Source organism: Pangasianodon hypophthalmus, chromosome 2 (genome assembly GCF_027358585.1).
Source record: "Pangasianodon hypophthalmus isolate fPanHyp1 chromosome 2, fPanHyp1.pri, whole genome shotgun sequence".
Lineage (NCBI taxonomy): Eukaryota > Metazoa > Chordata > Actinopteri > Siluriformes > Pangasiidae > Pangasianodon > Pangasianodon hypophthalmus.
The window spans coordinates 12,731,040-12,744,450 of NC_069711.1; the positions used below are offsets into that span (position 1 = coordinate 12,731,040).

The 13,411-nt window shown below is 37.9% G+C and overlaps 1 protein-coding gene across 4 annotated transcripts in view; it reads right to left on the bottom strand.

The window, feature by feature from the left end:
• LOC113526469 (membrane-associated guanylate kinase, WW and PDZ domain-containing protein 3) overlaps positions 1 to 13,411 on the bottom strand; it is a 112,643-nt gene that overhangs the window by 14,778 nt on the left and 84,454 nt on the right. For all 4 annotated transcript variants that reach the window (XM_026913537.3, XM_026913546.3, XM_026913528.3 and 1 more), the window contains 5 exons: positions 8,896 to 9,094; positions 4,610 to 4,689; positions 3,776 to 3,833; positions 3,451 to 3,563; positions 427 to 621 (listed from right to left, as the gene is read on the bottom strand). In XM_026913537.3, the coding sequence (XP_026769338.3) occupies positions 427 to 621; positions 3,451 to 3,563; positions 3,776 to 3,833; positions 4,610 to 4,689; positions 8,896 to 9,094 (645 nt within the window). The remainder of the gene's footprint in view (positions 1 to 426; positions 622 to 3,450; positions 3,564 to 3,775; positions 3,834 to 4,609; positions 4,690 to 8,895; positions 9,095 to 13,411) is intronic.

Genomic DNA, 13,411 nt, shown 5'->3' on the forward strand with positions numbered 1-13,411 from the left:
CAGGGACAGATGTTGAGCGAGGAGGCCTGGCACACAGTCAGCTGTGTTCAGTGGGGTTGAGGTCAGGGCTCCAGTAAGTAACATTGGATTAAGTACAGCTTTGGTAAGACATTCTCTCATGCCTTTCATATTTATTGTTAGAGTGTAATAGCTGTAGATTTGAATTGGCATTACATAACCACATATTAAACATTTACTGACAGACTTCAACAACTGGCCATAGCTTTCCATTATATATATGTTTTCTGAATTAACAGGTTTTTCATTCTTTGCTCAGTATGGGGAAATTCTTGTCCAAAAGCTACATGTGTGACAGATCAAGATAAGGTTAAATACAATGAGATATTCCTTTCATAAACAAACACAGATAAAGCATCAGGGGCACTGGAGTCATCTTTGCTTCATCCATGTAGTGCTCTCCCTCACCAGAGGCCATCTTGTTGTCTTGTGCGGCTGGTCCATCTGCCAGGACATTCTTCACCTGCAGGAACTCATCAGGTCGGTCTCCTCCAATGATGGTGAAGCCAAAGCCCTGAGCACTCTTTTTCAAAGCCGTGTGATATAACTCGCCCTTCAGCTGAGTGGGGTCACGAGTGAAACCTGGAGTTCCCCTTTCATCACCTAGAGAAATAATTAGATAGAGCTCCATTCAAATCAGCCTTTTCTAGTTGTATATTTTCAGACATGGTTATTTTGACAGCACAGTAACAACAGGAGGGTTTTTTATAGCTTAGCAAAACAGAAGCAGAGACAAATAAGAGAATGTGAGATGCATTAGAAAGCTCTGGCTCCTGATGATAGCTTTTTTATGCTTGACTGACCTATAATTAAACAAACAAAGTGCTTCACCCAGCTGGTGTTATAAACAAATCCATTATAACACTTGGCTTTATGACACTGCAAATGAGATCATTCATTATCAAGCACATAGCCCCAAACAGACATCACGAATCCCCAAATACTGCCATTTCTATTTGCTTCTCATGTCAGCTAGTAGTGTTTAAAGTGGTGTTTAAAGAACCACTCTTAAGCTGAACTGATTTATTCTCTCTCTCTCTCTCTCTCTCTCTCTCTCTCTCACAAACACACACACACACACACACACTTGTCGTACTATCCTTATGAGGATCTTCCACTAATTAATGCTAATTAATGCTTTGCTGGAACTAATGTAACATGCTCCTGTAGTATTTGTGGTGGGCAATCCAGGATTCATATTCAGAGATCACTGCAGGAGCACATGCAGACAATGTCAATCTAGGATAATCCATAGTCTAGGTCAAGCAGCCAAAGATGAAGAATAGCAAGTACAATGAAACCAGACTTGGAAACAAAGTGAACTAAGGCTTTGACTTACAGACATAAACAGAGGATAAATAGACAAACAAGACAAGCACTAATCCAAAACATGTGAACATAATGGGTAACAGACCAGTGCTATGGCAATAGCAGAGACAGGACCAAAACCAAAACAAAGTTGCAAAGTTGTTCAAGTTCCAGTTTTTGTCAATGGAAAAACTCCCTCACGAGGACCAGCCAAATGTCCCATAAAATGGCCCCGCCCCACCCCCGCACACGTACACACACACACACACACACACACACACACACACACACACACATGCAGAGAGCCATTTATCAACTCTGTAAGCAGGTTTGTGTAGCAAAAAAAAAAAAAAAAAGCTGTCTAATTTGTGTGCTGCTTCCCCTTACTGTAAACCCCACGTGAGGCTAGATTTCTTACCACAATGCCACAAATTGCAGTGTATTCAAAATGAAAGGAGACAATGAAAAAATAATAAGCTGACATCTCAAACACTGAAGAGCATGTATTTGAGCTTGTCAATTGTTAAAAAAAAAGAAAGAAAGAAAAAAAGAAAGAAAGAAAGAAAGAAAGAAAGAAAGTATATAAGCTGACCCACTATCTCATTTCATTCACATTTTTTTGGGAATGGAACAAAAGGTGCTTCCTACATGACAGCAATTCCTAGATCTGATTTTTCTGGAAGCTGACCCATCTATCAGGTCACGTTATCTTTAGCAGTGAACCTAATGAGGAAGGGTGGTTTTGTGGTAGTGTCATTTTGCACAGATGGTTAGTTTCCCTTCCCAGCCAGTCTGCACTATGTGGTGAAAATTCTGTTTACTCTGTGTCAGTGGAAAATCATGACCTTATAATGACACCAAAGTGGGAGTGCAATAAAACAATAAACAGTGATGAACAAAGCTTGATGGGCAAATGAGTCTGTCTACTGCATGTGATGAGTAAGATTCGTGTCACAGAAAGTACGAACAAGAGGAGGTGAGAGCATAAAAGAATGGGCAAAAGAGAAGGTGCATGCGTGAAAGGGAAGAGGAAGAAAATGACAGAGATATAACAGGACTTCCTATTAGTCACTTCTTCCATTTATCTTTCAGTCTCTTGCACACATGCTGTTTCTCAATTCACCTACTTATACTATGCACTAAAAGTATGTACTCTTTTTGTGAAGAAAATTGACATACTTTTGAGTGTGTAGCAGAAGAGTATGCAAGTACTGGGACATACCAACACGTCATGTAACGGAAGAGAGCGTTGTTAATTAGTTATGCACACTGTCACCATAAACAAACTCCTTGTTGCATTTCAGCTTTTCTTCATTCATTATTCCTTATATAATTTATATTATACAATTTAATTTACCATACCCTTGATTTATTTTTCCACATTTTGCAGGTTGAATTCTGCAAAGTAAACAGTCACAAAACTCCTCCTCCCTCTCTCAAGGGAGCAGACCATCTGGGTACCTTTGAGATACCTATTTCAACATACTACAATTTGGGACACACTAATTCTTATCTCAGATACTATTTATGACGGATTGTAGGTGAATTGGGATGCAGCAACACACATTTTTGCTCATTTTCACAGAGGGTGCCAATAATTCTGGTATTGATTATAGCTTTATTTTTGCTCATGACTATGGCAATACATAGTGAAGTGATAGGCTACCATTAAAAATTTTACCACACAGACTGTGCATTGTGTCATCAATACACATCATACACATATAGCAAAGCACAAAACAAGAAATGTAATTGATATCACCAACACGTATAGTGTATTTGATTTCACTGATGTTCCTTCACTATCACAAGTTTGCCTTTCTGAACGTGACATCAATATTCCCATACTTTATAACCGTCACCACCCTCTTTGGCAGTCCTTTCAGTAATGTTCTGTGAGTGGGCCAAGAAAAATGTGTTGCTTTTGAGTCTTTTAAAAATATTTGTCTGTTGATTATATCTTACATTTTGGATTGTTGTGTTGTTGGAAACAACCACATTTCACACTTCACCCTCTGGATTTCTTTTACTTGTAAATAAATTGTATTATTAAAGAAGTACATTTTTCATATATTTACATTCAGAAACAATGGGGTTGAACTGTGTGAGACAATGTGTGTTTACCTGGAGCAGGTGCTGCCCCCTTTTGGCTTTGTGCTGCAGCTGCAGCCTCCTGTGCAAGTTTCTTCTTTGCTTCTACAACTGGATTCTCAAATTGGGTTCTTTGGTTTATGTGACTGCAGCACAAATGAAAGAGCAGCACAGGATCATGGGAAAGTAATGAAAATAAACTACCAGGATACATCATACATACCAGGTCTCACTAATTTCCTGATGCTTGTATACAAAAGACTTTTATATAGATAACATATTGTGTGTGTGTGTGTGTGTGTGTGTGTGTGTGTGTGAAAGATAAAGAAGGAAACAGCTGGAGATTGAGAGTACTTACTCAACGTAGTATGTGCCGTATTGTGCGTCCTCGATCTCCTCCCAGCCGTATGGAAGCTCTGAGGAACAGATGATGAACGACTTCTAAGCAAGCAGTCATGGAAATACACAACGCTCTCACAGACAAGGCTTTGTGCAAAAACACACTTATGTGCACTTACACACACTGTTTTTTAGAGTTAATTAACATATGAGAATTTTTATCTTTAAAGGTGTTAGTGGTAGGTGTGGGTACTATAGAACATAAATCAACAACTTCTGACTCGAGATTTCAATCATGTTGTAGTATAAGCATGTAATCAGAACACATTTTCTGTTAAAAAATTATTGGTCTGTCACTGGGGTGTAACGTCATAGCTCAGGCCACATGTATACTGCTTAAAATTCCAGCACCCCTAGTGTGAAACACCTTCCCGCATCCAAGCATAGTACTGTTAGGTACTTTCCACAAATACCAAGGTTCTTAAAATATACCCTGGCATTTACCATGACATTTCCAGTTCCATGGTGCTACTATTATAATAAAAAATAACAATAGCATGATAGTTTTACTATGGTATATTTATGATACTTTTCTGTAATTGCATTCACACACATTCACTATTGTTTGTGTGTGTGTGTTTCTTAACCCTTCATAATGACAAAAAATGAACAAATGTCGTCACAATGATAGAATAATGTCACAATCATCCAGTCCTCAAAAGGAAATACTGTTTTAACCAGAATGAGAAAAAAAAAACATTTCCCTCTGGTTAGTGAGGTTAAGGTTAGGGTTAGGTTTAGGTGTAGATATAGCATGTGTGTAAAGGACAGAAGGAGAGAGAAAGAGAATTACCTCCATCCTCACACTTTTCAGGTGGTTTAGCTTTCTTGACAAGGCGAGGGTCCAGCCACGTGGTAGATTTTGTGTTATGACTGCAGAGCAAACAGACATATATATATATATATATTATATATTACATACATACATTATATATAGAGAGAGAGGTATTTATTGGAATATAACATATATTTATAAATGCTCCCCAAGTGACCTTCCTAGTGGTAAGTAAAAATAAGTAGTAAGTAAAAATTTCGTAATTGGTGATATGTTCCCTGACATATTTCCTTTCTTTTCCCAACAGCCAGATTTGCTGTCAGGAAAACTGTATTGTCTAAATTCTAATGTCCGCTGTGCAAATCTCTTATGCAAATTGCTGCTTGTGCCTATCCTGTGATCAAACCATAAAGCAAAATTCTATCATTATTATTGCAAATAGCAATAATAATAAGAATTTCTGAATTATTTCTTTAGGTTTTTAGGCATATTTCAAAAATATTTTCAGCTTTACATATTATAAAGCAATAACATTCATTAAGCCTACACACACACTGAAGTGAGTTCTTTAATGACTTGTTAATGCAGCTGACCAGAATTAATGGTCAAATTAGTGACCAATGGTTTAAGAATATGCAGGAACCACTGAAGTATTTATAGACATGTAAAAAGGAACAGGGTAAGAAAGACTGTGCGTAAGTCTCACTAATGAACAGAAAAACAGGCATTACTATGAAAGACAATAACATACGCTCACATACACTGTCAAACTAACACACACCATCATCTCTCACACACGCCATCGAACCTTCCTGCAAGCTATCAGACACCTCTCACAAACTATCATACTCCTCTCGCATACTATCATACACCTCTCAAAACTATCATACTCCTCTCGCATACTATCATACACCTCTCAAAACTATCATACTCCTCTCGCATACTATCATAAACCTCTCACAAACTATCATACTCCTCTCGCATACTATCATACACCTCTCAAAACTATCATACTCCTCTCGCATACTATCATAAACCTCTCACAAACTATCATACTCCTCTCGCATACTATCATACACCTCTCAAAACTATCATACTCCTCTCGCATACTATCATAAACCTCTCACAAACTATCATACTCCTCTCGCATACTATCATACACCTCTCAAAACTATCATACTCCTCTCGCATACTATCATAAACCTCTCACAAACTATCATACTCCTCTCGCATACTATCATACACCTCTCAAAACTATCATACTCCTCTCGCATACTATCATAAACCTCTCACAAACTATCATACTCCTCTCGCATACTATCATACACCTCTCAAAACTATCATACTCCTCTCGCATACTATCATAAACCTCTCACAAACTATCATACTCCTCTCGCATACTATCATACACCTCTCAAAACTATCATACTCCTCTCGCATACTATCATAAACCTCTCACAAACTATCATACTCCTCTCGCATACTATCATACACCTCTCAAAACTATCATACTCCTCTCGCATTCTATCAGACACCTCTCACAAACTATCATACTCCTCTTACATACTATCATAAACCTCTCAAAACTATCATACTCCTCTCGCATACTATCATAAACCTCTCACAAACTATCATACTCCTCTCGCATACTATTATATTCCTTTCACATACTATCATCCTGCTCACATACTATTATATTCTTTTCATATAATATCATACTCCTCTCGCATACTATCATAAACCTCTCACAAACTATCATAGTCCTCTTGCATACTATCATAAACCTCTCACAAACTATCATACTCCTCTCGCATACTATCATAAACTTCTCAAAACTATCATACTCCTCTCGCATACTATCATAAACCTCTCACAAACTATCATACTCCTCTCACATACTATTATATTCCTCTCACAAACTATCATACTCCTCTCGCATACTATCATACACCTCTCACAAACTATCATACTCCTCTCGCATACTATCATACACCTCTCACATACTATCATACTCCTCTCGCATACTATCATATACCTCTCACAAACTATCATACTCCTCTCGCATACTATCATACACCTCTCACAAACTATCATACTCCTCTCGCATACTATCATACACCTCTCACAAACTCTCATACTCCTTTGGCATACTATCATAAACCTCTCAAAACTATCATACTCCTCTCGCATACTATCATAAACCTCTCAAAACTATCATAAACCTCTCACAAACTATCATACTCATCTCGCATACTATCATACACCTCTCACAAACTATCATACTCCTCTCGCATACTATCATACTCCTCTCGCATACTATAATACTCCTCTCGCATACTATAATACTCCTCTCGCATACTATCATAAACCTCTCAAAAACTATCATACTCCTCTCGCATAATATCATAAACCTCTCACAAACTATCATACTCCTCTCGCATACTAACATAAACCTCTCACAAACTATCATACTCCTCTCGCATACTATCATACACCTCTCACATACTATCATACTCCTCTCGCATACTATCATACTCCTCTCACAAACTCTCATACTCCTCTCACAAACTATCATAAACCTCTCACAAACTCTCATACTCCTCTCGCATACTATCATATTCCTTTCATATAATATCATATTCCTCTCTAACATACTATCATACTCCTCTCACATACTATTATATTCCTTTCACATACTATCATCCTGCTCACATACTATTATATTCTTTTCATATAATATCATACTCCTCTCTCATACTATCATACTTCTCTATCACACTATCAAAACCTCTGCACAAGAATTGTACTGTGATGCCTGTCAGGCAAATTTCTCTCATGCAAATTCTGCTTGTGGTGTGATCAAAGTGACAGCAGATTAATGCATCAAAATGTACCCCTACTATAACAAATTACAAATTATTTATGTTATTTATTAACATTTACAGAAATGTCAAACATTTTAAAATGTCGTACAACTAACACCCAAACACTGAGGTGTGATGTTCACCCACCTGCTAATGCAGCTCCCTGATATTAATGTGAGTGATAATTTGGGAATTTGTTGGAAACCCTGAAATATTTATGACCGTGTACATGTATGCGCACACACACACACACACACACACACACACACACATCACTCTCTCTGTTCATTAGAGAACATCTGGGGACCAATGTGGACTAAATTTACTCCTGCTCGCTCAATGACTGCTACTGTTCTCATTAAAGACAAGATCCACTAAAAAGAACACAAAAGCACAACTGTAAAATGGACCTTTACGCTTATGCTCCTAATATATTAGAACAACGTTGTCCAAATCTTTTTATAGTGATAATCTACCCTGGACAGTTTACTTGTACCACACCATACTTTGACTTCTCTACTTTAAGAAAAGTAAACTGACATGGAAAACTTACCAAAAATGACACGGAAATGGTATTTATACTACTTTTAAACTTGCCTTGGCTGTCTGCCTGCAAAGATCATGTTGGGTGAGGAGCCAGTTTAACACATGCATCAATAAATGCAGCCAGTCTGCCTAAAGATGTCTAAAACCTGGCTAGCTTTAGTGTGCTCTTCTCACAAAATGAATGCCATTCTTTGATGTACCTGACATGTGCCATAGTGAAATGGACATAAGCCTAATGAATTCAGTTTAATCTGATACTGGTAATCTGAATCTCAGTTAGTTAGCAATTATTTCCCCACCACTGTAGCAGACAGTGATCAGTCGAGTGAAGAGACTGATTTCTAAGTAGAATGAATTTAGAATACATGCTTATATTACTAAATATAGGTAGAATGTATTATAATTGGGCTAGCGTAGTGTGTGACATAGAGCAGTATTCTGGCATAAAACTAGTGTTTAATATGTTATTTGTCATCCTTTTGTCACTGTTTCACAATATTGTATTGCCATTATGTCCATCAGTGTTGTTCACTACAGTACACAGCATGCTTTAAGGCTACTAAGATATCAATAGTTGGAGAATCCTCACTGTGATCAATTACATTTACATCACTAGCATTACTGGTATTGCTCAATCATAGCCTAAACCTCTGGTTAAATAACAACCAAACAAGGACATTCAAACAATGCTCTAAAGAAATCTCAGATTCAGTCTATACACTACACAAAATTGAAACCAAAACAAGTTCTTTGTCCTTTAAATCTCAAAAGAAAAGGTTGGTAACCTGAGCTCAGGATTGAACTGGGGACCCTGGTGTCCTGGTGCTGCACCCACACCACACTCATATACATTTAATCTGAATCAGCTTTGTGCGGTCTTTCTGCCAGACTCACTCAATGAAGTAGACCATGCCCGTTTCAGTGTAGGCCATCTCCCAGTTGTATGGTAGGGGTTCAAGGCTGTCATCTCTGGAGAGAGAACTCCAGGTGCGAACAAGCTCACTACTGCTGCTGCCACCTCCACGAGTAACACTGCTGCTGCTGTTAGACTGAGTGTAGCTGGGCACCGGCCTCCTCCACTCCTCACTTCCCTCTGAGACAGACAGAGAGAGAGAGAGAGAGAGAGAGAGAAGGAGAGAGAGTTATGACACAACGCATGACACATTACACAAACACATGACACAATGCAAAGCACTACAGAGAGGCAGGGGAGGTATTTGTATATTAAGGTAGAGAGATAGACAAGGAAAGAGATATCTCTTCTGGTTTTGGAAGATGGCCAGGGAGACAAGAAGATGGAGAAATGGCAAGAAGCTAGATGGGACACAAATTGCGAGGCCAAGGCAATTATTTTGAATTATTTCTAGTGCTTTTTTTTATCAGATGTGACTAAAATTGTGCAAATATTACATGTTGATGGCTTTTTTTAACCATCTGCTTGCATTTCTTTGCTGTCTGCCTCTCTGTTTTTTTCTACTTCCCCAATTAGTCACTATCACTAGCAAAAAACTTCAGTCAGTATAACAAATGGTGCATACAGTTGAATAGATTCTCTTAGCCCTTCTTTTTCCTAAAATCATCCTATTCTACTTTAAGAGTCTGGGATAATATTGGTGTTAATTGACATAATAATAATAATAATAATAATAATAATAATAATGAATAGCTTTACATTATGGCCCTGCAAAGACTCACAAAAATGCTGATGTGGCCCAGTCTGGCCAGAGATTGACACCCCCTCTGGTTCAAAGTAATATAAATAGCTCATGGTCATCTTCATGTCATTCTGAATAATAAAGACATTCAAATGTTCCCCTGAGTAAAACAGGACAAAACATGGCTTGACATCTATTAAAGAAATCCAGCAATCATCATGAAATAAAAGGGAGAATTAGTAAAATGCATTTCTGAGTATTTATTTTTTCACAGTACTGCTTTGTTGTTCTGGCCTAAAATGACTTAAAGGTTAGCGGGTGGGAACCTCTAGCATATGATGTCCTAAAATAAATGGTTGCCTTTTGAAATTACTTTTGGAGTCTGTCAGATGTACAGTGTTAGAAGTAATAAAGTTGGGATGATAAGGCTTGAAGTTAAGTATACTTAGGTACAGAAATGTAGTGCACACGTCTATGGGAAACCTCCAGTGGCAGCTCGTCCACAGGGGCAGGTTGGGCCCCACCATTTATATCAGCCATTCAGTCATTAATCCCAGCTCCACACATTTTAAATTCTGTTGAAATACTAATTACCTCTTTTGAGTGACCAACAACTTTATGGTTTTATATTTGACAGATATAAGCCTATTTCCACTGATTTGCTCACGTTTCTAGAAGTTGTGCAACCATGGGGCAATGCACACACTGCCCCACTTAGCTTCCATAGAGTTACTATTGGACCAATGGTCAAAAATGGGATGTGAAACAAGCACTAATAAAGAGATCCAAAGAGTCAAGACAAGATCTTGTTTTATACGACAGACAGTGCATCTACGACGTACAGAAAATAATTATGGACTCAATAATGTCTGTACATCAGAAATACACGTGGTATACTTGTTTCCCCACTCAGGAAGAGAGTAAAAATGTGTTTCATTCTCAATTTCCCATGATTTTGGGCTAGTTTCAGGTTTTTTTGTGGTTTTTGAAGGTGTCGAAGGTATGTCTAAAGCCACTCAATATGAGCTGGTATACTGTACGCTAGATGACTGTATGTTGTTGATTCTCAATTACCTATTATGGGGTTACTCTAAAATGTTACTAGATAATAGTAAATAATTTTGTTTGAGACTATGTCGCTATTTATGCCCCACTAAAATCTATGGTCACAAGAAGCTGCTGGAAACCTCGCAATCTCACAGCTTCTTTTATTGTGAAACTGGCACAAGCTTCCAAAACACATATTAAAATACTCCAAGGAAAAAGCACGATTTATTCGATTTCTTTCTACACAAGTGAAGGGATTATTTGCTTCAGTGAACATTCAGCAGCTATTTCCTCTTCACTGGTATCAGCCAAGGCCTCAATTGGAGCATTGGCCAATCCCAACTGCAAGAGATAACTATGCAAATGCACAGCCACTCTGAGATTTAGACATTAATCAATAGCAGAACACTTGAGAGCTCAACCTACCAGAGGCAACACATGCATATTCTGCTTGGTACCATGGCAACAATGCCTACTTTACAGATATTTTTTCTCTCACCCACTTCAATAGATTTCCATTAAGATGACTTCCGTTATGGTGTCCATTAAAACAGACTGTATGCAATGGATCAAAGCAGATCAAGATGGACAGAGACAGACTGCCTCTGGTTACAGCTCAGCAGCTCTCATAGCCAGCTCTCTTCTATTCTCCTTATAGATTTCTCCCTCAATTTCTCACTCTCACGCCGCCTCTAGATTTCTCTATTTAACATTTCTCTAGTATGATTACATATGGATGACCATATGCAATAATGCATATATAATGTGTGGTGTTATTTGCTGATGCATGAGCATCTGGTATGACTAATCATGACTGCTTACCATAGGATTGTTAGTTTGAGTGACAGGTACATTTCACTCTCCAATAATCGATTAAACATTGTCTGTGATTTTATGAATCAGTATGAATCAGCGAATCATTTCTCGGCAAACCTGCATGCTGTGGCAATCTAATTCAAGGAAAGGAAGGGAACTGGTATCATAGTGCAGAACAGCTCTTATTTAAATCCCTAACTGAGGTCAATGGAATATATTCACTTCAAGGTAAAGCACCCTGTCACAGTGAATCTGAGAGCTGGCTTTGGAGGAAGAGCAAACCTGAGGGTGCATAATCAGTGTTGAGTTCTGACCTTGCACCATTCTGTCCCAACGCAGTGATAATGTGCCACCAATGGATTTTATGTAAAGCTGCAGCAGACTTAGCAAGAAGCTCTCAGTGGCCACTTCTCCTTCAGTATATCAATGAATTGAGTATTTTACCAGATACAGAGGCATTGGTTTCATTACTAACACATGGTTCTGCTGTGTGCAGAAAAAGTTGCTCTAAAAGTTTCATCTACCATCCTTAAGGATTCTTTGCTTTGAGAGTTTTAAGTGCAGAGAGTGAAAGTAAAACCTTAGCCATCCAAAGAACCCTTGTGAAATCCCTTTCTTTAAGAGTGTAAAAATGAATAAGATGAACTGGCCACTATAATAGGAACACTGGTACCCCTGCTCATTCATGCAAATATTCAATCGTCCAATCGAGGCAGCACTGCAATGCATAAAATCATATGCAGATACAGGTCAAGAGCTTCAGTTATTATTCATATCAAACACCAGAACGGAGAAAAAATCTGTGATCTCAGTGATACTGACCGAGGCATGGTTGTTGGTGAAAGACGGGCGACTTGAGTATTTCAGTCTCTAGAGTTTACACACAATTGTGCAAAAACAAAAAACATCCAGCAAGCAGCAGATTTGCAGGCAGAAATGCTTTGTTGATGAGAGAGGTCAGAGGAGCATGGCCAGACTGGTTCGAACTGACAGGAAGGCAACAGTAACTCAAATAACCTCTTTTTTCTACAAATGTGGTGAACAGAAAAGCACCTTAGAATTTAATATCCAAAGACATCCACAGTGTATTTACCCAAGACTGCAAAGTTCTTTTTTATTAACTGCTTAATGTACCAAAACATGATATTCACTAACAGTTGGGATATTAGTTCCACTTTTTATTAGGACCAGATAAAAAAACAGAACATTTGTACATATTTTGTGTGATGTACAAATGCATGCAGAATTGAATATGCACTGTTATGAGTTTCTGTATGTCAGCTCTTTCTCCTGCTGTTGGAACATAGACTACAGCATGTGGAACTGACAAGAAAGCTAAAATGATAAAACATTGCATTGCCAGTGTTCCAAATAAATATAAAAAATGTATGTCCTGAACTGTCCTGAACATAGATATGTCCTCTTGATGGTTGGTTTTTGTGGCTAGCTTTTTTCTTTTTTTTAACTGAATGTCATAAACACACATTGAACATTAGGGACACTTGATATGCTTTTCTTCAGTGACCATTTTGCTCCAGAGGACTTCCATCAAACAGAGTAGCCAGAACATTTTTATTTTTTGGAAAACAATTTGGAGGACTTCTGCCCCTGGAAGTCTCCAAATCTTGCCTTGGGCACTCAGCAGTAAACTCTACTTCTAAACTCTATAAATGTGGAATGGCCTCATATAGGAAAAATGTTCACCTTATCATCAGGCATGTTTATTTACATGTGAAAGCAAGTTAAAATCTTTATTATTACTTTATTATTACTGTGTTATCTCATCACTCATATCGATAATTTTAGTTGTGTCTTTTGTATCATGCAAGTAAGAATTCAGTTGTTTTTTGTACACTGTACTTTTGCACATGACAATAAAATTTGAAACTTGA